Source organism: Rhinoraja longicauda, chromosome 10 (assembly GCF_053455715.1).
Source record: "Rhinoraja longicauda isolate Sanriku21f chromosome 10, sRhiLon1.1, whole genome shotgun sequence".
Taxonomy (NCBI): domain Eukaryota; kingdom Metazoa; phylum Chordata; class Chondrichthyes; order Rajiformes; family Arhynchobatidae; genus Rhinoraja; species Rhinoraja longicauda.
In genome coordinates, this window is record NC_135962.1 from 21,302,607 (window position 1) to 21,328,709 (window position 26,103).

The 26,103-nt window shown below is 39.0% G+C and overlaps 1 protein-coding gene across 1 annotated transcript in view; it reads left to right on the plus strand.

Moving 5' to 3' along the window:
* katnbl1 (katanin p80 subunit B-like 1) overlaps positions 1–24,900 on the plus strand; it is a 25,650-nt gene extending 750 nt beyond the window's left edge. The window contains exons 2-10 of the mRNA XM_078406372.1: positions 7,563–7,696; positions 11,377–11,420; positions 13,454–13,733; positions 18,338–18,453; positions 18,656–18,706; positions 18,794–18,883; positions 19,947–20,051; positions 20,573–20,666; positions 24,274–24,900. Of these exons, the coding sequence (XP_078262498.1) occupies positions 7,577–7,696; positions 11,377–11,420; positions 13,454–13,733; positions 18,338–18,453; positions 18,656–18,706; positions 18,794–18,883; positions 19,947–20,051; positions 20,573–20,666; positions 24,274–24,306 (933 nt within the window). The 5' untranslated portion in view covers positions 7,563–7,576 and the 3' untranslated portion in view covers positions 24,307–24,900. The remainder of the gene's footprint in view (positions 1–7,562; positions 7,697–11,376; positions 11,421–13,453; positions 13,734–18,337; positions 18,454–18,655; positions 18,707–18,793; positions 18,884–19,946; positions 20,052–20,572; positions 20,667–24,273) is intronic.
* Positions 24,901–26,103: the final 1,203 nt, after the last annotated feature.

Consider the following 26,103-nt stretch of genomic DNA (forward strand, 5'->3'; position numbering starts at 1 on the left):
GTAAGGAGATCCTGTATAGGCTAGGACTTTTTAATCTTGTGCTAAAGGTAGTTGAGGGTGACCTTGTATACAAAATCATGAGGGGTGTAGACAGTCGTAGTCTTTTTTTCCATGGTAGGGGAGCCTAAAAGTAGAATTTAGATGAAAGGGAAAAGACCTGAGGGGCAACTTTTTCCACAGATTTGGCAGATATATGGTACGAGCTGCAGAGGCAGATATATGGTACGAGCTGCAGAGGCAGATACGGTTATAATGTTAAAAGGACATTTAGATGGGTATATTGAAAGGAAAGGTTCCTAGACCAATCCCCACATAACTATATTAGTTCACTCATCTTCGACCACCGAACCCCCCCCCCCCCCCCCCCCCCCCCGCCAGGTACTGTCCCCAACAACCGCAGGTGTGCAGGTACAGCAGGCAGTGAAGAAATGGCATGTTGGCCTTCATAACGAGAGGATTTCAGTATAGGAGTAAAGAGGTTCTTCTGCAGTTCTATAGGGCCCTGGTAAGACCACATCTGGAGTATTGTGTACAGTTTTGGACTCCTAATTTGAGGAAGGACATCCTTGTAATTGAGGCAGTGCAGCGTAGGTTCACGAGATTGATCCCTGGGATGGCGGGACTGTCATATGAGGAAAGATTGAAAAGACTAGACTTGTATTCACTGGAATTTAGAAGGATGAGAGGGGATCTTATAGAGACATATAAAATTATAAAAGGACTGGGCAAGCTAGATGCAGGAAAAATGTTCCCAATGTTGGGCGAGTTCATAACCAGGGGCCACAGTCTTAGAATAAAGGGGAGGCCTTTTAAAACTGAGGTGAGAAGAAACTTTTTCACCCAGAGAGTTGTGAATTTGTGGAATTCTCTGCCATAGAGGGCAATGGAGGCCAAATCTCTGGATGGATTTAAGAGAGACTTAGATAGCGCTTTAGAGGCTAGTGGATATGGGGAGAAGGCAGGCACGGGTTATTGATTGTGGATGATCAGCCATGATCACAATGAATGGCAGTGCTGGCTCAAAGGGCCGAATGGCCTCCTCCTGCACCTATTTTTTATGTTTCTATGAGATGTAACACCTGTCACTATAAACCTCCTCCCTCGTATCCATCCAGGGACCCCAGGAGTTTTTCCAGGTGAGACAAAGACTCGTGTTGACTTCCTCTAACCTTATCTACTGCCAGTGTTCCCGATGTAGCCTCCTTCAAGTTGGCAAGACCCAGGTTTCGCCGAGCACCTGCGCTTGGCCCACCAAGGCCTACTGGATTTCCTGGTTACTAACTCCACATACTATTCCCATACTAATATTTCTGTCCAGGGTTGCCCCTATTGCCAGAGTGAGGCCACATGCAAACTTGAGGAAAAGCACCTCGTATTCTGCTTGTGTAGGTTACAACACAATGGCATGAATGTTAAATTTTCTCATTTTAGGTAACTAACCAAATGTCTCCCCCCTTTCTCCCACCCTCTTCTCTGGCACACCTAAGCCTGCATCCATTTCTCCCCTACCTCCCTCTTTCCACATACATTCCTTCCTCTGGCTTCACAATTTGTAGCACTTCTCTCCTTATCTCAGAAATTTTGCCTTTTCATCTCTGGTCTTTATCCAACTATCTGCCTACCCAAAACAAATTCACCTGTATCCACCTATCACTTTCCAGCCTTTGTTCTGCTCCTCCTCTCTTCCAGTTTTCTTCCCTGCCCTGCCCTCACCTCCGCAATCAGTCTGAAGAAAGGTCCTGACCCGAAATGTTCTCCAGAGATGCTGCCTGACTCGCTGAGTTCGTCCAACACTTGGCTTTTTTTTTTAAAGCGTATAAATGTCAGCATGATGCAAGAGTCCTCGGGGCCATTCTTAGTCACGCGTGTGACCAAAAATGTGAAAATTTGTGGAATACGTCTCTTCTAATTCTGAAAGTATTACAGGTATATTGTTTTGTACTGTATATATGACATACATGTCGAAGTTTATCAAGTGAAATTTCTATATGTTATGCTGACAATGTTTGCTTCGGGTAAGAGGTCAAATATGACTGGTCACGTGTGTGACCATTTGCAGACCTCCCAACCCGTCCGAATTTGGCAGAAAGTTTCCGCTTTCTTATTTCATTTCCTCCATTCCGATTTTGCGTCACATTTTTCCGCAAAACACAGTCTCGCTGCGTAGCGTGAGGCCCGTTGATGTTGAGAGGGGATGGGGTGAAGGGAGTGGGGAGTGGGGGTAGAATGGGAGTAAGGGTAGAATGGGAGTGAGGGTAGAATGGGAGTGAGGGGGTGGGGGGGACATGGACCATTGTAATTTGCTGTTGAAAACCACTGAGGCAAGTATGTCTTCATTGAAATTAGGTATGTGCAGTTTTAAATGAAACTCTTTCTTCATAACTTAGTCATACATTTATGAGCATTGTTATTTTATTCAATACCAAGAGAATTGGGATGGGTAAGGAAAAAGCAAAATAGAAAAAACAAAACACAACAATTTTTTCTTTGTGTTGTAAAAAGTATTTCTGTTCAATAACCTTTCTATAAATAGCAGAATATGCTCATGATAGGCCTGACATTGTACATGTAGTCCAAGAACTACAGGATTTTTGGAAATAATAGTCATTTTTCACACATGAATGTAGCGCAACGTGTATACACATTTGGCGTGCATACCTTTTTTGCTGAAAAGTTGCATCACGCACCATATTATGAATTTTGATGTAAAATTCTGAATTTTGGACATCAAAATTATGAATTTGTAAAATCAAATGTTGGGAGATCTGCATGTGAGGTCTCACATGTGACCAGTCATATTTGACCACTGATCCTAAACAAACATTGTCAGCATAACATAAAAATTTCACTTGATAAACTTCGACATATATAAGTCATATATACAGTACAAAAGAATATACCTGTAATGCTTTCAGAATTAGAAGAGATGTATTCCACAATTTTACACATTTTTGGTCACGCGTGACTAAGAATGGCCCGTCAGTCGTCTTTGTATGTGATTTTCTACTTTTTAATAACGCAAAAAGTAGATAATGCTGCATGTATAAAATAGTCACAGAGGGTAATGATCTGTAGTCAGGAATTTTGGTGGCTATCTGTAGAGCTTCAGTAATTCACATAAAGTGCAGCCTGTTGCAGCATTCAAGTGTGCAGCTGCATTTTTCAAATCAGCATTTTCTAATTTCACTGGTCCAATCCACAGTATGACAGGCAAACATTCAGCTGATGTTGAATCCTCTTTTTAATTTTACATTGCCTGTTTGCACAGAATATTAATTTCTAATGGCAAATGGGCTAAGCGTACTTTGTCTTTCAGGTTCTGATTTTCCAAAATATATGACAATAGACAATAGGAGGAGGCCATTCGGCCCTTCGAGCCAGCACCGCCATTCAATGTGATCATGGCTGATCATTCTCAATCAGTACCCCGTTCCTGCCTTCTCCCCATACCCCCTGACTCCGCTGTCCGTAAGAGCTCTAGCTCTCTCTTGAATGCACTATGACTAATTATGTACTTTGTTTGTTTACTGAAATGTTACAATGAAACATATTATAGGCTACAAAGGAAGTGTAACTATATATATTTAAATTTGCATTACAAATTGAGACGGCGATAAGATGTTCAATCTGCAAAAAGTAAAATCGTCAGCTGTTTAAAAGTCAATCTAAGTTTCAGCTATGACACCATGGTATGGTAGCGCTTGCCCGGAGGTTTTGCATTTGAGCCTCACTCAGAGATCTGAGCACATAATCTAGTGTGATACTTCCTCTCGCATTGAAGCACTACTGTCCTGTGATCTTAAGCGTTAACCCATCTGCCTCTTTGTTAGTGTTATATTTCCCTCAGCAATTAAAATTTAAAAAACATTTATTTGGTGCCATTTACATTCTGATGATGTCCCAAAGAGTCCATCTGCAATCAAGTTATTTCTGTTGTAGGAAACATGGAGCCAATATGAACATAAGTCAATGTAAAAATAGGCAGGGTTGAAAAGTAAATACTGATTAAGTGTGTCGGGACACTTCTCATACAGTCTCAGCCAGACAGCGTGGAAACAGACCCTTCGGCCCAACTTGCCCACGCCGGCCAACATGTTCCATCTGCACGAGTCCCACGTGCCTGCATTTGGCCCATATCCCTCTAAACCTGTCTTAGCCATGTATCTGTCTAAATGTTTCTTAAATGTTGTGAAAGTACCTGCCTCAAAGTCTATCAGAGAGCAGGCGATGTGTTAGTTTAACATCATATTGAATATACCATCTTATCACGCTATATCCCTGTGTGGATGTTGAGTGGATTGTAATCCTCAACTTTCTACCTTGGGGACAGAAATGGTATTAATTTAGCAGAGCTGACATTATTTACCTAATTTTCTTTCTCTAAAAGGATTTTTTCTTTCCCTCACTGTTAATTGAACTCTAATAGGTGTGATGTTGTATATTTCATTGAACTTCCGCAGTTGGCATGTAAATTTTATTTACACGTGAGCAGGCTATAAAAACCATGGATGAATCATCAATACCGCTTTTGGAGGAAAGGTTGATAGATATGTGAAAGAGAATAAGTGAACTGCAGATCAGTTGGGTAATGCAACAATTGTGAACCAACAAAGACTCAGTAGGCTGGATAACTTCCATATTGTGTCTCATCTCATATTTTCTCACTATTGGTATAAACATTTATAATTGCAATATTTCTCACCTCTCAATCGGAGAAATGTTTGGAATATTTCTTAGATTTTCTCAATATTCCTTAAAGATTCAAACCATTTTTGAAGTATTAATATGTCAAAATAATTTATACTGATTTAAGATGACAGGTGTCAGAGGTTATGAGAAGAAGGCAGGAGAAAGGGGTTAGGAGGGAGAGATAGATCAGCCATGATTGAATGGCGGAATAGACTTGATGAGCCAAATGGCCTAATTCATCTATTCCTTCTGACCTTATGATGACTAAATATTTCATTTATTTTTAGATGTGGGATCTTCAAATTATTTATTGTGTTTTGAAAATTACTATTACTTCACTATCCTTTCCCATTTTCCACGCATGCACTGGTGAATGTTTTGCACGTGGCATTAGTTTATATCCAACCTTTTCTGTTTTTTATTCTGAATTTCAGCATCTGCATTTTTTTTCACCATTAGTGCGTGAAAACAGTACTTAAATCTAGGTCTGTTTGTACAGTTATCTTTTTTTCAACCATTGATGCAGTCATTTGAAATATTTAATATGCATTGAAAAAGATAAAAATATAGTGGTAAATTGATTTTGGCATTATTTTATTAAATTAACATTTTAATTAAAGGAAAATATACTGTTTTCTTTATTCTCGTATGTGGAGCAGCAGTATATTTATTTATATAGCAGTTTGTTATCTGTTCTGTGGATGCCTGGAAATGGTCAGAAACAAAGAGAAGTACAACATTATAACTGGGGAAACATTATGAAAAATTATGGCAAAAGTCCAGGGAATGGAAAACATTAATGAAAGGCAAGAGATTATTTTCCAGTGATTTGTGAAGTAAGTTATTCCCAAGAATAAAATTAGGTTAATTAGTGGGAAGCCCCCAGATTATATTTTTTAATACAGTTTTATGCGTGAGGGACAGTTATTTATTTGATAAAATGCATGTTGAATTATGTATGTATATACGAGTTGCGTATTATTCAGCAATTCACATGTTTGTTCGTACTTTAAAATGTTTACATTTTAATTCTGAAGCTTATGGGCAGTTAGGACCAAAAAGAATAGAGCATATAGAAAGTAAACATGAGCTTGATGTAAGATTGGAGTGAAAACTGGTTGGCATTGTTGATTTCCTGGTATTTAATAACTAATATTGCAAAGTTTATGGACCAGGACAAACATGCATGAATCTGGGACCAGCAGAATATGTCATCTGGAAACCATACGTACTGAAGAGAAATTTGAGATACTGACTCTGGCAGCAATGTGTAAAGAATGAGTTTTATTAAATGCAAGTGGACCCGTTGGGCCCAAACCTGTCCTGCATTGGTCCAGCACCTTCTCCTCCCTCCCTCCTGCTCCCCCCACCCCCCACTCACCCTCATCTCACCCACTCCAGCCCACCTTATCCCCCCTCCTCCTCTTTCCCCACTCACCCACTCCATCCCTTATCCCCCCCCCTCACCTCACCCCCCCTTCCTCACCCACTCCATCCTCCCCTCCCTCCACTCACCCACTCCACCCCCCCTGAACCCTCACCCACTCTATCTCCCCTCAAGCCCCCTCCTCCTCTCCCCCACACCCACTCCATTCTCCCTTAATCCCCCCCCTCTCCTCGCCCCCACTCTCCCTCGCCCAACTCCATCCCCCCTATATCTCCCCTTCACCCCCCCTGCCCCACTCAACCACTCCATCCCCCCTCACGTGGTCGGAAGCGAGCTGCGGCTTGCTACAGGTCACTGCCGTTTGCACCATCGCAAAGTCAAAATATCGTAGGTCGCCCCAACTGCGCACGCGTGGCCTGTCGTCGAAAACACAGCTCGTCCTCCCGGGGGTGTGTGAGTGCGGGGTGAGGGATAAGGGGAGGGTTGAGGGGGGATGGAGTGGGTGAGGGGAGGAGGGGGGGTGACGTGGGGAGGGGGGGGTGACATGGGGAGGGGGGGTGACGTGGGGAGGAGGGGGGTTCAGGGGGGGTGAAGTGGGTCAGTTAGCGGCAGCTCGTCGGCTCAGCAGCCCCCCCCCCCCCCCCCCCCATTGGCCGCCACTCCTATCAATCTTGAGGGTCCCGCTCCCGGTGGTCATCGTGGGCTCCCCTCTTCTTCATTGGCTGCCACTTCCGTCAATCCCTTTAAATACTGAACACAGCCAGCGTCAGTTTAAAGGGTAATTTTTAGACTTTAAAATGTCTCTAACTTTAAAAATATGACTAATTTGAATGAAACTTGCGTTAAGGTGACCCCAGGACAAAGGTGAGTACGGTGGTCCTAACATTGTTGTGCTATTGTATGATGGGGGCACAAAAATAAGGCATCATCAAACAGGTGTGATCAAACAAACAAACAGTTTTAGTAATATATCTAGATATTTGTTAGATATCAATAGCGTCCAATTTATCATTGAATCTATGGTCATCCATTCCTTGAAAAACATCAAGCCTTGTCTTTTCATCTCTTTCATGCAAATCCCTGGATCAGCTGCATCTACTGACCAAGGATTTTAATGCAGCCTACTTTCCTGTGGCTGCTGATCTAGTCTTGCTCACATGGCTAAAGTTGAAGATGGCTACTTTCTCTTTTCTCTCTTTAAACACTTTATATATAAAGCCAGTTGAGTTTACAAACTGCATTCTGATGAATGACACAAATAAGTCCAGCCAGTGCGCTTCATGTGATTTGGAATCCGATAGCCAAAACGACCAACTGAGTCAGTAGAAAAAAGCTGAATATATTGGGAACAAAGAGAAAAAAATCGAGTAGAGTTGATTTGTGCACAATAGGCAAGCTAAGTCGTTTGCTAATTGTGTTTAACTTTTCTGAGAATTAGTTAAAGGACTGAGCATATATTATTTTTTCTCATCTGTTTTCAACCTAGGATTGAAAGTGATTATGGCATCTAGACTTCAAAATGGCAGGCAAGGTGTATTATTTGCTGTGGAAGGTGAGCTTATTGAAAAGAAGCAACTTGGTAAAAGAAAGCATTCTGATTACAGTGAGACAATGAAAAAGGTGAGCAAAAAAAAGTATAAAACTGCACAATATTACATAATGTATTGTGAAAAATCTCCATTTGATTATTGTTACCATTGTCCTTGCTCCATTTAGTCTAGTACATCAAGCTGGCCTTTTCATCATTGTTTCCATAACCAATGTTATGATATATCCTGTGGATTCTTCCTTATTCTATTTCCAGATTTATACGTTAGTTTTTCTTCAGGCCTCATAAATTTTCAGGCAGCATAAAGCTCAACTCTTTTACAGCTTCAAATGTTGTAACAGCCATTTTGCTGACAATCGTGACCTATCACGGACTCCTAGTCTAGAAATCGCAAGTGGGAATGACATTTTCCCAGTCTACATTATGTATGGATAGTAATGTTCTGTGCTTTCACTCACATTTGTCCTTGACTTTTATCTCTTTATCATTTCACTTGTAACTACACCAAAGTATCAATAACTTCTGTATTTTCAAGATGATCTTGATTTTATTCTCTCTGACAATACTTTGTTTAAGAGAACTGATTTATATGCACTAGAAAAGAAAAAGAACTGATAAAGTAGCTCCAACTTCAAATGAGGTACCGAATAAGCAAATTAGATGTGAGGTTAAGTAAATTATATATTTTGTCTGTGCAGTTGAAAAAGGGAAAATTGTTAATGGTTTAGTTTATGATTTTGGAAAGAATCATGATTCAGGAATTGCTCTCGAGGTTGAAAAGTTGCTAAATGTTGGTGCTATTTAAGAAGGATGGGAGAGCAAATAATCATAGACACAAGTAACTACTGGTTTACAAAAAAAGACACAAAATGCCTTTTTAGAATCATATGCAACTAATCAAGTTGTATACTTTGAAGTTGTCAATAATGTGGTTTTATAAGGGATCTCTGGATGTTAATTGGGAAATTGCAGGTAATTTTTTGACATGGATAAAGGGTTAAGAGGGACAATAAGTGTATTTCCACTATCTAGTGACTAATTAATATTGGCCTACAGTATATATACACTAGTGACTAATTAATATTGGCCTCCAGTGTTCTACTTTGGGGCTTCCCTTCTTTCTATATTTATTAGTGATGTGGATGATGGAATTAACAGCCAAGTTAACTGACTTGTTTGGTCAATTAATCATAGACTTCAATTCAGTTTTCAAATTATATCATCATCATAAATCTCTTATTCTCTACTTTTAAAACAATTATCCAACTCCTTTAAAAAATAATCTGTAAATCTTGAAAAAACAGCATGGCAGGCAATGACTGGAAAGAGAAAATATCAATGTTTCGGGTGTGCAACACGTTCACTGTTTAGATGTTGACTGAATTGCTGAGTTTTTCCCAGCATTTTCTATCTTTACTTCAGATTTCCAGCATCTACAGTTTTGCTGATATTCATTTACCTATTCCTGAAGTTTGAATTGCTTGAGTATTGATGTGGTGCCATTAAGTGACGACTGTTCTACTACAAGTTCCAACTTGCCAGTTGGACCAGCTGTTTTCAACTGTTTGTATATTACTTGCTTTCTCGTGTCAGACATTGCATAACAGCTGCCAGCATCATAACTAGCAACAACTACATTTTACTAATCAGTTCTGTAGGCTAATCTACATAGTGCAATCTGCATTCTCCAATTTCTGACTTTTTGTGAGTTTGTAAATTTACTGCAGCAATTTGGCAGTGGCCAAGTTGGAATTTAGTCCCAAAATCCCTCTACTTCTTTTTCCTCATTTAAGATGCTCACAGGCAAAATCTTCAATCATCTGGTTTGATATTTTCTACTCATGACTTAGTGTAAATTTGCTTGACAAATTTGCCTGCCGTGGAGTAATTTTGCTATGTTTTGGAGACCGTATATTTAGACATTGTAAATGGGGCAGAGAGCAGTGATATTGAATGAATTTCCAAAGCCATTTCTCTTGCCATGAAATTACATTGAGAGAATATTTGGCAAACTCTTGACTGCAGTTGCTCCTCGCTTCAACTTTATAGGTAATTTCATGGATTTAACATTGTAACAAATGATTGATATGCATTTGTTAAACAAGGGATTTAAAAATTTTGGATTCATATTGGTATTATAAATAAATATTACCCTTAAAGGTAATGTATGTCCCACTTTAGAGCAACGATCAGATTAAAGTTGGTGTGCAGTCGAGAACCATAGCCATCCTATGATGCCATTCATAAGTCAATAAAGAAATAGCAGATGATTCCTGTTGCTTTCAATTGCTAGAGTGCTGTTTGGAGAAGTGTTGGATAACTCAACTTTTTCTTTGCATGATTGTAAAAATCCCCTGCAAAAAATAAAAAATCTATTTCTACAACTTTATTCATAGTTGTAGAGGAAAAATTGGTACTTGATCAAAAGGCTTTTGGCACTTTGGCCTTCATCAGTCAGTATTGAGTATAGAAGTTGGGAGGTCATGTTGCAGTTGTATAAGACGTTGGTGAGGCCGCATTTAGAATATTGTGTTCAGTTCTGGGCACCATGTTATAGGAAGGATATTGTCAAGCTTGAAAGGGTTCAGAAAAGATTTACAAAGATGTTGCCAGGACTAGAGGGTGAGAGCCAGAAGGAGAGATTGAGTAGGCTGGATCTCTATTCTATGGAGTGCACGGTAGCGCAGCGGTAGAGTTGCTGCTTTACAGCGAATGCAGCGCCGGAGACTCAGGTTCGATCCTGACAACGGGTGCTGCACTGTAAGGAGTTTGTACGTTCTCCCCGTGACCTGCGTGGGTTTTCTCCGAGATCTTCGGTTTCCTGCCACACTCCAAAGACGTATAGGTATGTAGGTTAATTGGCTGGGTAAATGTAAAAATTGTCCCTAGTGGGTATAGGATAGTGTTAATGTACGGGGATCGCTGGGCGGCACGGACTTGGAGGGCCGAAAAGGCCTGTTTCCGGCTGTATATATATGATATGATATGATATGATATATGATAGGATGAAGGGAGATCTTTTTGGGGTATACAAAATCATGAGAGGAATAGACCAGGTAGATGCACAGAGTCTTTTGCCCAAAGTAGGGGAATTGAGGACCAGAGGACATAGGTTCAAAGTGAAGGGGAAAAGATTTAATAGGAATCGGAGGGGTGACTTTTTCATGCAAAGAGTGGTGGGTGTATGGAACAAGCTGCCAGAGGAGGTAGTTGAGGCTGGGACCACCGTTTCAGAAACAGACAGGTACATGGATAGGACAGGTTTGGAGGGATATGGACCAAGCGCAGGCAAATGGGCCTAATGTAGCTGGGACATTGTTAGCCGGTGTGGGCGAGTTGGGCCGAAGGGCCTGTTTCCACACTATCTCTATGACTCCATAAGACTAAATCTCAATCTCAAAATATGTGCGTTCATTAGTTATTAATGTTCACTTTGGGGGACTTTAATTTCGCAATTTTATGATTTCCAAAGTTTTTCTTAATGAAATTCTTGGTGCCGGTCCTTTGTGACCATAATAATGAGAATAATCTTTAGACAACACATCCAACTTATTAATAAGCAACACGGATGAAAATGTCAGTGTTTGTAAAATATTGTTTTTGTAACAAGTAAGACTTCAGTTTTCCATGTCGGTCATGTGCTTCACTTTTTTAGCAATATAACCTTTTTCTAATACAGATACAAAAACATAACCATGGAGGCTATTTTCTCAATCTGTATTTTCATAATGTCATATGCTTTTTATTCCAGGTTAAACTGTCGGAATGTAAAGAAGCGAATTCTGAGATTAATAGGTAAAAAGAATATCTAATTTAACTTATGCATTTGATGATACTAGTCTTGAGTACTAAGCCACTAAAATGTGCTGTCTGTAATTTGTCGTGTAACGGGCAAAATATTTTCTCAAAATCGTAATTTTATATCATTCTCAATTATATTATAAATTTATTGTAAATGGGACAAATTTCAGTACATTTTCCTGGTGTAAAAGAGACAATCCATATTTTGCTGTTGTCTCATTTTAATTAATCTGCGAGCGTTCTGAACTAAAGTAATATAAGAGTAATTTGTCAATCTGGAGAAGAAGACAGATGGGATTGCAGCTCTGAGAGAAAGCTGCAGTGAAGGAATTAACAGCTGAGAGTAGCTATTTTGAAGGATGGAGGTGGAGGGCAGTGCAGGGCCTGGGTTGGTATCCTTTTCCTCATCACCTCAACGGTCTTTCAATTTTTTTAAAAATCCTGTTAATTATGTCAATGCCAGTCAACAACCCCCACCATAGGTTCCATTCAAATTAGTTCCCTTTTATTTGCTGATACCCAATTAGCATCAATGAGCAGAAGCAAATGCAGATAGATGTTCAAGTCTTTTTAACAATTGTGTGCAATCACTCTTGCACATCTATTCCACATTCAGATGGTCTGGGGCCCTTCTGCTTCCCAGACCAGTTCCCTTTCATGAACATGTCTGCCTGCACTCGTCCTCACATTAAACAACTTATCCTACAACTTCATATATCTTTTCCATATCATATATCATATCATATATATACAGCCGGAAACAGGCCTTTTCGGCCCACCAAGTCCGTGCCGCCCAGCGATCCCCGCACATTAACACTATCCTACACCCACTAGGGACAATTTTTACATTTACCCAGCCAATTAACCTACATACCTGTACGTCTTTGGAGATATCTGGTTCAAAGCTGCAGCTATGGCACCTGTCTTTTTGTGGGACACGCAGAACAGTCTTTGTTTCAGATCCACTACCCGAGGCCCATTCCCAAATTCTCTTTTCAGTCGTTAATGATTGAATTGGTATGGGTGTCAGAGATTATGGGGAGAAGGCAGGAGAATGGGGTTAGGAGGGAGAGAGAGATCACCCATGAGTAGACTTGATGGGCCGAATGACCTAATTCTGCTCCTATCTCTTATGATCTTATGGTCTATGCAGAACTCAAATTGCATTACTTTGCAGCAATATCCATTCTGCTGTTATCTTTACAAAGTCCATCTCTGACGCTTCCCTTTCCGAACCCTTCCATCTCTATTTCAAGGGATTGACTAACCACCAACATTCACTACAGGCCCACAGACTCCCACAACTATCCTGATTGTGCTTCCTTCTAGCCTGCTTCCTGTAAGGACTCCCAGTTCCTCCATCTCTGTCACATTCGCTCCGATGGTGAGACATTCACACAAGTGCTAGTTCTGTCAGAGTCGCAGAGCCAAACCTTTGACTTGCTCTTTCCACAGGTGCTGCATGACCTCCTGCTTTTTCCAGAATTTTCTGTTTTTATTTGAAAGTGTGTCCCATTGTATTCCTCTTCCACTTGATAACCATTATTTGCTGCTTTTGCACAATCTCCATTGTGCTGATAATTAAGTGACAGAAAGACACGTTGGGTACAAAGTCAACATAATAAATCTGTTACAAGGTTGTCCTTAAAGCTCAGTAACAGAAATAAACCAAATGAACTCAAACCATTTATGCTGCTGCACACTTTATATGTGTGAACATCAAATTTAGTACTTAATGTGAAGTTTAATGCTTTGTATTGACGCATGTATTGATAGGTGTCCAAATATAAACAGAAGCACCTGAAGAGCATCCACCGTGACCAAATAATAACATCTCAAGGATCTCCAGTTCTGTTCCAGTTCATTAAAATTGGGCAGTGAGATTCTGTTCCTTTTTTAGTTCAAAAAAGAAAAAAGGCTACAATGAAAACGTCTATCATGCATTTCTTTGTGTGTTTTAGTGAATATCCTTTCCTGGAATTTGGAGACTGATGTAATCTTGAGAGCTGCTGGGTTTGTCTCCACAGATCATCCACTGAACAAGCAGAGAAAACGTTGTCTAAAACAGCCAAAGCAGTGTGCGCCAAAAAGAAGACCAGACGTCGAGTCCAAAGAAACGTGGGCAACAAAAAGCAGCGCCCAGGTGTTTGGAGCTGTGATATGGCAAATAAAGAAAATGAAGTAGTTTGTTCAGGAACTGTACCTAAAGTGTGTAATGACAATCGCAACTCACAGCTGAACTCCAGTGAATTTTCTGTTTCACAGACTGATGGTGCTTCAGTCACATATGCTGATTATTTTGCACAGGTAGGGATGTCAACGGTTCTCTCACTTATATTGTTATATATTTAGAGTCGTACAGCAGAGAAACAGGCCCTTCGGCATAACTTGCCTATGCCGACCTAACTTTTTAGGTAAAGCATTCCACTGTGTATAAAGGGAAATAACAGGCTGGTTTTCCTCTCCCTTTCCACCCAACCTAAATTTCTCATTCCAGGTCCATTCTTGTAAATCTTGCTACATCCCCTCTAAATTGATATCCTTCCTGAAGTGTGCCAGGTTTTGAGCAGTTACTGCAAGTTAGACTTTTCCCAATGAAGTTTGATATATCCTTTTATATTACTGAATAATACGGTGTGTTTCTTTTCTTTTTGACATTGTCCTCCCTCTTCAAAGTTTGTGTACATATAGCTGAGGCTCATCCACACTGCAGTAGTATGGCTTTCTTTGATATAAGAACTTCAGGTTTCTCATCAGTTATCATGAAGTATTCTTGATTCCACCTGCACCATGGCACTTCTGGTATTTAATCCAAAGCCATTTTATATTGAAGGCCCACAAAACAATAATTGTTACTATCCATACAATCTAGCAAAGATTTGCTAGCAAATAGGAAATGGAGAATAGTAGATGGAATTGTAAGGGGTGGGTGCACCACTGTAATTTATGTTGGGGTCTCAGCTTTTCACAATTTATGTAAATGAATGAAGGATATTGAGAGGTTGAGTGGACAATCATGAGAAAATTCTAAATTGCCTGTTATGGCAGGAACAAAATTAAAAGGAGCGTGCTATCTAAATGATTTGAAATGGCAGAGTTCTGAGATGCTGATGGATCTGGATGTGCTGATGTCCAAATTGCACACGGCTAGTATTTAGGCACAACAACTAATTTAAAAAATCAAACTATTGTATTTTGCTGCTTGTTTTCACTGCAGAATTATTGAGGTTATATAGCTGAAACAGGATGTCGGGACTACATCTGGAATTTCTTATGTAACGAAGACGTCTGTGTGTTGCAACGGTACAGGAAAGGTTATCTAAACTCGTATCTGGATATACTCAGCCTTTATATATGAGTAAAGGTGGTATAGGCTAATTTTGTATTCAGTGGTGTTTTGGACACTAATATGTGACTTAATTGATGGGGTCTTGTCTGAATGTGGAAAGAATGTTTACCCTTATGGCTGTTTAAAAAAAAATCAACCAAGGCCACCCATTTGAGATAGAAGTAAAGCAGGATTTTGTTTTGAAAGTTTTAGAACTCTCCTCCTCAAAAGGTAGAAGCAGAGTCTTTGAATATTTTTAAGAAAGAGTGGAAGAGTTCTCTAAGAAATAAACTGAATGATTCGAAAGCAACTGAAAGGTTTCAATGGGTTACAGTCAATCATCTATGATCTTATTGAAGGACTGAGTGGCACACACATGGTCCTAGTTCAGAAGCAAGGGATTTGCAATATGTGCAGCATCACTTTTATAATAATGTTACGTTAAATGGGAAATTTCATCAAATGGAATTTAGTAGACGGGGAGATTTTGGGATGTGAAAAAAAACTTGTTCTAAAAATCAAACTTTTGATGAATACTTAAACCATTCCTCTGGTTTAAAGTGAAGAATGCCAAAACATGGGTCCTTGTTGGAGTGTAGTGAACATGCAAGGCCAGTTTTTGAGAAATGAGGAGTTCTCGCAGGATTAGTGGAAGACGGAGAAATGGGCATGATCAAGGTCTATTTTTAAAATTATGGCCTTGCCATTGGAAGTCAGTGACCAGAGTAAATGTGTGGATGGGACGTAGTTAAATGGTCTTGGTGATGGAGAAGTAAAGGCTCGGCTTGGCATTCAGATACAGTTGGGAGGCAGCAATTTGTCTAGTTTAGTTTAAATACAAGAAGAGATGAGGTGATAGCTTGTGAACAGTTTGTCCTGTGCTCTGAAGATGGTGGCCTCGATCTTTCTGATATCATCCATAACAGACTGTGAGCAATGTAGCAAATACAGGGCATTGCAGGAATTGAGAAAGAAAAAAAAGCTATTGAGATAAAATTGTATGTCATTGGTGTGCAAAAATTTGAGGTAAATGTTTGCAACCAAATTTGGACTATACTTGCCATAATCCACAGTTACGTCCGAACTCTCAGCACTGACAATGACCAATCTTCACTGTTACCCAACACCACCACCACCAAAACATGCAACACTGCACCAATCTGCACAATTCTGCGAAGGTGAAGTACGTCAACCAACGTTCAGACAAAGCCCTCTTTGTCACATCGTACATTGCATTCAGGAAAATCATTAATAGCACGTATTATGGTTTAAAGCAGTTTTTTTTTAATACATTGTTGTGTGCTATTCCCTATTTGTGTTCAAGGAAATAAATAGCAAGTAGATCTCTTCATCTTTGCTAATTATCAAATTTCATTTGCAGGATGTAAAATTTGTCTAAATGTCAATAACTGCTAATAATAATAATAAAAGCAATAAGAACACAAAGTGAATGGAATACAATCTAGGTAACTCTGGAAGTAGCTTTCAGCATTTGTTTATTAGCTTCACCTAATTATAAAGTAACCATTTGTTTGTTATTGCCATTGGGCATGACAGCTCCTCGAATTATTTTTTATCAATGGCTGTTTCTCCATCTGTGGTGTCTGAATGTAATAGTACTGGGGAATATTCCAACTTTATTCCATGTACCAGCTTTGAAAATTGTCTTTGTTAATCACTAATTGCATGAGAGGGGTCATTATTTTAAACCTGAGCCAATAAATGGAGAAAGTTGCAAAGCTTCAAATATATATAAAAGATTGCATTAGTAGTATTTGTGACATTCTTAAAATATTTACTGTTCCTAAATTAGCAAACATATGAATGTATTTGAATGCAATTTAAAATTGCTCTTAGAAATGTTCTGCATTTCTCTGCTAGTTTCTAATGGTTTCAACTTGTACATATACAACTTGTACAACTTGTACAACTTTCTCCATCGCTGCTCCCACCCTATGGAACTCACTACCCCAAACCGTCAGAGACTCCTCCACACTCACCACATTCAAAACATCACTGAAGTCTCACCTGTTCAGTACTGCCTTCAACCACTGAAGGTCACCTCACCTTCTGTCTCCTTTCTCTGTTCGTTTACTTATTTATCTATTTATTCACTTCCCTATGTTCTCTAAATCCCTGTAAAGCGTCTTTGAGTATATGAAAAGCGCTATATAAATGTAATGCATTATTATTATTATTATTATATATGCTTAAGAGATGGAACAGTGAAAATACACCAATAGCTGTAATAGTAAAAATGGCAAATGTTAACCTTTTATTATTAATTTGTGAAACTAACAATTTTGGGATTTATCTTAATTTCAAACTTGATTAGTAAGTAAATTACATTAAGCTGTTATTGACACACACATCTTAGTTTAGAGATACAGTGTGGAAACAAGCCCTTCAGCTCACCGAGTCTACACAGACCAGCAATCCCCGCACATTAACACTACCCAACACATACTAGGGACAATTTTACATTTACACCGAACTAATTAACCTACAAACCTGTACGTCTTTGGAGTGTGGGAGGAAACCAATGATCTTGGAGAAAACCCACGTAGGTCACAGTAAGGACAGCACCCATGGTCAGGATCAAACCCGGGTCTCTGGGGCTGTAAGGCAGTCACTCTACTGCTACCATGCCGACCTTAAGCAAGGGAAATGAAATTCAATGATAAGCAAATGATTAAATTTACAAGTGGCTTGATTGCAATCATGTATAGTTATTTTCTTTGACTGGATAGCACACAAACTTTTCATTGTACCTTGGTACTTGTGACAATAATAAACTAAACTACACATAGAGAATAGCAACTAATTTAATATATACAAAAATAATTATTTAAACCTGAATTACCCACCTCTGATGATTTGCTCAGTAAATTCAATGGATGGTGTGAAGCAAACAAACCAGGTCTATGTTTGAACATTGGTTGATGTCAAGGTCACTAAATCAGCCCACCGCTTTGGGCTACTGTTTTCAGTGGAACAATGGGACATCTCTTGAATTGTTATGAAGATAAAGTATTTACAAAGCAATTTTATTGTGATGTGCCATGAAAATGTTTGATGAATGGATTAAAACAAGAGGTGTATTGAGCTATAATCACAGCTTGGTAAACTCTGGCCCGGAATTGGGGATTTTAGTAATGTGAATTGCAATTTATAAATATAAATACTTAAAACTGTAATGGATTTTTAAATAATCCATTAAAAAAGTAATGCTTTGTGATAAATTTGGGTTTACCCTTAAGAATATCTGGCTGTTTTAATCTTCAAGCTTCCTGAAATGTTAATTTAAATTATGCTATTTTCTGATTTGCTATCTATGAGAATTCTTTATTGTGCTGCCTGGTGACAGTCAAAAATCATCTTGTTCTAGCATCCAATAACAAAAAGTTGTTTAAACAAGAAGAAATTTTCACCACAGTGAAAATCTTTGTGGGGAGCTTTCTTCAAGGTCATCTTAAAGTGTTGTAACTTTACCACTGGATACAAATTCTGGGACGAAAATGCAAACGTTGACATTTTTCTACTTAATTCTCAATATTGATGTTTGATTCTGTTAATACTCCAGATTTCCAAGGATCATGCTACTATGACACAAGTGCTATTTGGCAGAAACCTAAGACTTAGTGTGGCCCTGACTTTCTGGCAAAAAAGTGCAAGTGAGCTGGTGGCTTATTTGGTCAGGTAATTGTCATTCATTATGTTTTATCTTTCGCATTGTGGTTGATTTCCTCTGCATAATACAACTTTATAATTACACAGGAAATCTTAATTATTATGCATGAATTCAGTATATTAGAATTGTTGGGAATAGTGTACTTTGTCATCCAAATGCTCTAGTCCTTTTGTATTAGTATTTGACATGGTATCTTTCTGTTGCCTGTAGGATACAGGACACTGCTGTTGTTGCAGATTGTCTACCTATACTTACCAAGAGGTAAATTTTGACATTCCTTAATTAGTTTTTGCCATTAAGATGCTCGTGGATTTGTCAACTAATTTTTAATTTTGTTTTTGATTGTAGTCTGGAAGAAGAGAAAGAAAGTATCTCCATAGGTTGTTGCGTTGATCTATTACCATTAGTGCAAGAATTATTAAGAAGCAGGTTTGAAGAGTAAGTACAACTGAAATTGCAGAAAACTGCTTTACCCTGCATTTGTTACATCTTTGGGCTGAGAATTGGTAAACTAAAGGGGAGTTCACAACGGTCATAATGCCAGTTTGCAAAGCTGACTGATTTACTTCATGTTTTTCAATACCTAGCTGGAAGGGTTTTTGGAAAGAAGTAAGATCTGACAATTTTGTTCACTCTTTGCTGACACCTCAATCAATAAATTCTGACCAGTTTATTTGCAACTAATTCCTACTAATACATAAGAAAGTTTATTTTAAGATTTAGGATGGATCTCTTGCCGTTTCATTCATAAAATGTGTATGAACCTGATGCAATGGGCACGATTGCATGATATCTGTTGGGATTGTGTTAATACCAGGATCTGGGTTTGTGTTGAGGCTCTTGAGCACATTGTGGCAACGTCAGCCATTTTTGGTGTGGCTATATGGTGCATCAAGAATACATCAAGTGAGGTTGAGTCAGGATCAGGGGTAGTGAGTTCAAAGATCACTAGAAATTCCATGTTGTTGAAGAATTCAATTATGAGGCAAGATTTAGTTTAGTGGGTATAAAGGAACTACAGATGCTGGTTTATACTGAAGAAAAACACACTGTTCTGGAGTAACTCCGTGTCAGGCAGCATCTCTGGAGAAAAAGGATGGGTAATGTTTTCGGTTGAAAGAAGAACTCTGCCTGACCTGAGTTACTCCAGCACTTTGTGTCTATCTTTAATCTCGTGGGGCTTGTTTGTAAGTGGTAATTTATATTAATGATCTTGTGCTGCATTTTATTCATAAACGTCTTGATCTCCTTATCTAGATATTCCCACAAAGTTTATAATGATATGGTTGTATCTGATTAAATCAGCTCCTGGTCTATTTTGTCACAGGACATTAGAATTTCACAGAAATTTTAAGGAGGCTTTCCTTACTTTTAACCATTGCATATGAACCAAATGATCACTGAAGCAAAGTTAATCTATTTTCTCTCTAATTTTATGAAGAAATCTTTATTTGTGATCTGTTAAAAGACCTTTCAAACATTTTGATTAAATATTTTGCAGGTACCTGATTGTTGGTTTAAACTGGCTCCGGGCTGTCCTTAAGCGATGGTGGCCAGAGCTATCCACAAATGCAAAAAATTGTAATGCAACTCATGCAGAAGACCGGTAAGCAAAAACTGATTTTGTCTTTTAAATAAATGTATAAATATTTATTTTAAAGAGTCTCTCCCAACCAACACCCCAGAAAATTGAACTTTAGTTTCCCAATGATGACAGTTTACCCACAACCAAGAAAAAGACATTTTCCTAATTTTTACCAAATTTCTGTTGAATTTCAGACAGCAATTAGCAGTGCATAAAACACTTACAAACCTTCAGTTAGCTATTGTTGGCATTGATTTTATATTGTACCTAATTCCTTCCACAGACTTGGTTCTCGTACTAATTGTTAATAATTTACTGCTACCCTCTGAAGAATTTGTCAATTGACAGTGAGTGATGGAAGTATACTGTACCCTTTCAGCCAATTTCCCGTTGTATGGTGCCTATTAAAATATTTAGTTAAATGCTTCTCCACGAATTGGTGTATTTGATAATTATTAAAAAGTGCAAAATTATTAAAACAAAATCTATTGACATGCTAACCAAAGCAGTTTGAAACTTAGAATTGAAATATTTTTTACTAGAAACATTGTGATAATGAAAGATCGGTTAAGACAATTGCGGGAACAGGGCTATCACCTATCTTCAGTTCCAGGGTACACTGGAAAAGTAGCTCAGGTAAGAACTGTTTGCTAATTGTATATTTTGCTTTATTCAGTTTTTAACCACTGGTCACTGTGGAGCCATCCATTCAATTCAAACCTATTCCGAGATTTTGACGGGCTGCATGCTATTAGTTAGAGATTTCAATCCAATGCATTGCCCTCTTGGGGCCTGAGGTATGTGACCAGTTCAAAATCCTACTCTGGCCAATTACATTGAAGGCTCTGCTGAGATTGGTTTATCTAAGAAATGTGAAGCGTATATTTGGGGAGTTTAACCCACGTATAAAAAGGAAAATAAAGGTTGGGAAAGATAAGATTGTGAGATCATACAAAGTTTAGAAATGTATAAAAATACTTTAAAAATATTATTTAATCCTAATTAAATTCTGATGGCATTTTGAGTTTTTGACGATGTAACAAGTAGAATGGATCAGGGAGAGCCAATGGATGTGGTGTATCTGGAGTTTCTAAAAGCCTTTGACAAGGTCCCACACGAGATTACATAGAAACATAGAAAATAGGTGTAGGAGGAGGCCATTCGGCTCTTCGAGCCAGCACTGCCATTCATTGTGATCATGGCTGATCGTTCACAATCAATAACACGTGCCTGCCGTATCCCTTGATTCCACTAGCCCCTAGAGCTCTATCTAACTTAGATTAGTGTGCAAAATTAGAACACATGGTATTATAGGGTATTGACGTGGATAGATAACTTGTTGGCAGACAGGAAGCAAAGAGTAGGAATTAACGGGTTATTTTCAGAATGGCAGGCAGTGACTAGTGGAGTGCTGCAAGGCTCTGTGCTGGGACCCCAGTTATTTACTATATTAACAATTTAGACGAGGGAATTAAATGTAACATCTCCAAGACACAGAGCTGGGTGGCAGTGTGAGCTGTGAAGAGGATGCTATGAGGCTGCAGGGTGACTTGGATAGGTTGGGTAAGTGGGCAGATGCAGTATAATGTGGATAAATGTGAGGTTATCCACTTTGGTGGCAAGAGCAGAAAAGCAATTATTTGAATGGTGTCAGATTAGGAAAAGGGGAGGTGCAACGAGACCTGGGTGTGCTTGTACGTCAGTCACTGAAAGTAAGCATACAGGTACAGCAGGCAGTGTAGAAAACCTTAATTGCGAGAGGATTTGAGTTTAGGAGCAAGGAAGTCCTACTGTAGTTGTACAGAGCCCTACTGAGACTGCACCTGGAGTATTGTGTGCAATTTTGGTCTCCTAATTTGAGAAAGGACATTATTGCTATTGAGGGAGTGCAGCCTAGGTTCACCAGGTTAATTCCCGGGATGGCGAGGCTGACATATGATGAAAGAATGGGTCGACTGGGCTTGTATTCACTGGAATTTAGAAGGATGAGAGGGGATCTTGTAGAAACATATAAAATTCTTCAAGGTTTGGACAGGCTAGATGCAGGAAAAATATTCCCGAAGTTGGGGGAGTCCAGAATCAGGGGTCACAGTTTAAGAATAAGGGGTAGGCCATTTAGGACTGAGGTGAGGAGAAACCTTTTCACCCAGAGATTTGCGAATCTGTGGAATTCTCTGCCACAGAAGGCAGTGGAGGCCAATTCACTGGATGTTTTCAAGGGAGTTAGATTTAGCTCTTCGAGCTAAAGGAATCAAGGGATATGGGGAAAAAGCTGGAACGGGATACTGATCTTAGATGATCAGCCATGATCATATTGAATGGTGGTACTGGCTCGAAGGGCTGAATGGCCTACTCCTGCACCTATTTTTGTATGTTTTATAAATGAAAACACAACATTCAATATTCCAGAGTAAAGGAAAAATGGTGCAGATGTTCCACTGATCGTCGAACTGTTCAAGCTTGTTACTCGTTTGCTCTTGAAACCAGCACTTACCTGGACTGGCTCCTGGGATGCAGTCTTCTGTTAGGAAGCATAGGCTCTTAGGCCCTACTTGTCACTGCCGACCAGAATGCCCCATATATTAGTCATATTTTCCCATGTTGGGCCCTCTAAACCTTTCTTATCCATGTACCTGTCAAAGTGTCTTTTAAATGTTGCTACAATACTTGCCTCAACTACCTCCACTAGCCGCTCCCTCTGAGCCACCACCCTATGAGTGAAAAAAATGCCCCTCTGGTTCGTATTACATCTTGACTGTCTCATCTTAAACCCATGTCCTCTAGTGCTTGATTCCTGGGCACGCTGATTACCTGATTGTTCTAGGTAAAACACTTCCTGCATTCACCCTATCCATTCCCCTCATGATTTTATAAAGCTCTAAGGTCAAAGATCCTTTGCCAAAGTCAAGCGGTCCAGCTTCAACCCTAACTGCATTAGTTTTCTACCATGTCCGAAACGCCTGAAAGACAAATAGTAACTTGCTCTCTGTAGGGAGTTGATGGGAATATTTGTGTGAGGGTAGGTTGTTGCATGGTAGGGAAATAAAAAAGGGGGAAAGAGATGAATGGGATTGCTGTCCTGGGAGCTCGCGAAGACCCAATAGCAACTTCTGAAACTATAAGATTGTGCTTTCTACATCTCTGCAGTCATCACAATTTGTTTCCACAATATGTTACTGTTTTGAAAGGTAAAATACAGAATAAATTATGTTCCCTCCCTTTAGACAATCAAAATGGCAGTAAATATCTGATAGCTTATTTGGAAGTATATAGAAGAAAAACAGTTGGTTATTTACTCATTGCGAATACAATACAAAGTAAATCGTACTTCTTCCTTTCTCCAGTATTTTCATTACCAAACGCGCCTTTTATATCCAACCAATTAGATTTTTAAATTTGTATTTTATGGCTTTTACCTGGATTTGCACATTAAAGCTATTACAAATTTGAGGTCACTATCCCCTCTTTCCACTGAGTGTATACGCCTTGAAAATAAGTTTTCTAAATGTACATTCACTTGCATCTTGACCACTTCAATAAAAATTAAATGTTGTTTATCAATTTTATTCTTAAAACAGTTGTTAGGAAGTATGCAACTTTCCAAAGAAAGTGTAACATTTAACTGTTCTCAGTATGTTTTGTTGGTTTTACCTGTTCATGACTTTTGACCACTTGCTTTTTGTTTTATCAATTAGCAAATAAAGTCAGAAAATCTATCAATCATTCCATTTCCCTCCTCTCTAAGAATTGTAATCCCTTTTTTCATGACAATGGTTTTGATTTTTTTTTTAATGATTTGTTCATTGTTCCTCTATGTTAATTTTCAATTATTATGATTTTTATCAGCGAAATACATTATTCAGCATTTGTATAAGTAGTTGTCAAATATGGGAAGCTTTTGCTCAAACTACTTGTACTCAAATAGACAAATTACGATACCACCTTTTTAGAATATAGATTACACTTGTAAATTGCCAGTACCGTGAATGGATTAACCGTCAGGTTGAGTGTTTACTTTCATATGCCCAAATACAGTGAGGTACAAGTACAAAGAAAATCTTGATCCGTACAGGCGCATAGACTCGAATAAATGCACAAAATCAAATGACATGTGACCTTGATAATACGGTTCTGCACAGCCATCTTACAGCCATTTAATTTTTGCTATGTCATATTTGTTTATAAAACAATTCCCAAGGGTCAAGGAATAGTGCAATGAATGTAATTTGTTTTGTTTCTACAGAGTGTGGGAACGTACCTGGAGCAGTTATACTAAGTATATGCAGCATCCAGGGGACTTCATAATCCAGGACTATCGGCAGTAGCATCTGCTTTGCAGCACCACATAAACTTCCTTGTTTATTAATATGTTTGGGAGACCAGCACTGCGAGTGGTTAACAGTTGGCTCGGCACTACATTCGTCGCTGAGAATGTTCTAAAACCACTATTGAACCAGATGAAGCTACTTCACATTGAAGGGGTTTATTAGCCAAGAGGCACGTAACTCGACTCCATGAGCTGACAAAGTGACAGTTTTGCGTTCCTAATCTGTATGGTCTAACGTGGACAGGAGGTCTGTGTTCATCAATATTGTCACACCTGTGCCAATCAGCTGCCACTGAAATGCTGCTTCAGTGCATTTGGACACTATGAATGTATTTTCTGTATATTTGAATCAGCGTTGTAAAGTTTGCAAATAGCAGCACAGCAGTAAGTTATAATTTCAGTAAAGTTCCATAGTTGAGCATGCAGTTGTTTACGAATCATGTCAGCAAGGTGACCTTAACAAAATGTGCATAGTACTGTATTATTTTAATTGAACCATTAAAGTAGACATTTCATGTGAATTTGCACTTAAATAAAAAATGCTCTGTCTTTGCTTAGTATTCATTGAAAACATGTGCATGGATATCTTTTTAAAGATTATTCAGTGATCCTTTTCCATTTGCTTTCTACTACAGAGAAAATTCAGTTTGGATAAATATATATCCGTGCAACCAAGTAAAACAGGAAAGTTAATGATACACTATTTTTGGATTTTATAACATTGCCAACAGTCGATCCGGTTTGAATAGTTACTCAAATCCTGGGCAGCTTTAAGTTTCTACCATAGCCTAGTAAGTAGAATTGAAACTCTACTTCCACTGTGTTAATTCATTCCAAACCCCTTTCGCCCATCAGCCTGCACACAATAACCAGTATTGCCTCAATGCTAAAATTCCCATGCTTGATCCAAATTTTTCAATGTTCCTCACTATCTCTATCATCTCCAGGTTCACAACCCAATAAGATCTTGCTGTTCCTCCGATTATGGTGTCTCGTGCTCTGCTCCCTTCCAACAGTCTCCTTTCCCTATTACTGACGTGCCCCAATTAGTGTTACATAGAAACATAAAGTAGGTTCAGGAGTAGGCCATTTGGTCCTTGGAGCCAGCACTGCCATTCAATTTGATCATGGCTGATCATCCAGAATCAGTACCCTGTTCCTGCTTTTTCCCCCATATCCCTTGATTCTGTAAGTTTCGTTGAGGTTTGACCTCAATGAAGTGAACTCAATAAATGAATACCCTCAATCATATTTCTGTAAATAGATACCCTCAATCATATTTCAGGCAGAGAATGGTGAGTAAGCAGGAATGAACTGCTGATGAGTGGTATAAACTGGTGCTGAAAGCATTTAAATGTCTAGGCAAGTGCTTTAATCATTTTGGCATAGAAGGCTACAGGCCAAGTGCTGGAAGATGGGGTTGCCCACTGGTCACTGCAGATGGCCTGCTTCAATGCTGCACGATTCTGACTAAAAGAAAAGAAGGGTTGAGGGCTGAATTCCAGATCTAGGGGGGCAGGCAAGTTGAATGTATAACGAATGATGAAACAACTAAAAACAGAAATGTGCAGGAGGCTGGTGGTAGAGATAGGAACATCTGGCACCTACCCAGAGTTGGAAGACTCCTTGGAGGTAGGGTGTGGTAGAGGGACAATAAATGACGATTTAAAATTTGAAACAGCTGGGCTGGAGTCAATGAAAATCTATCACGGTCAGAATTGAACCTGGATATCTGGCACTGAGGCA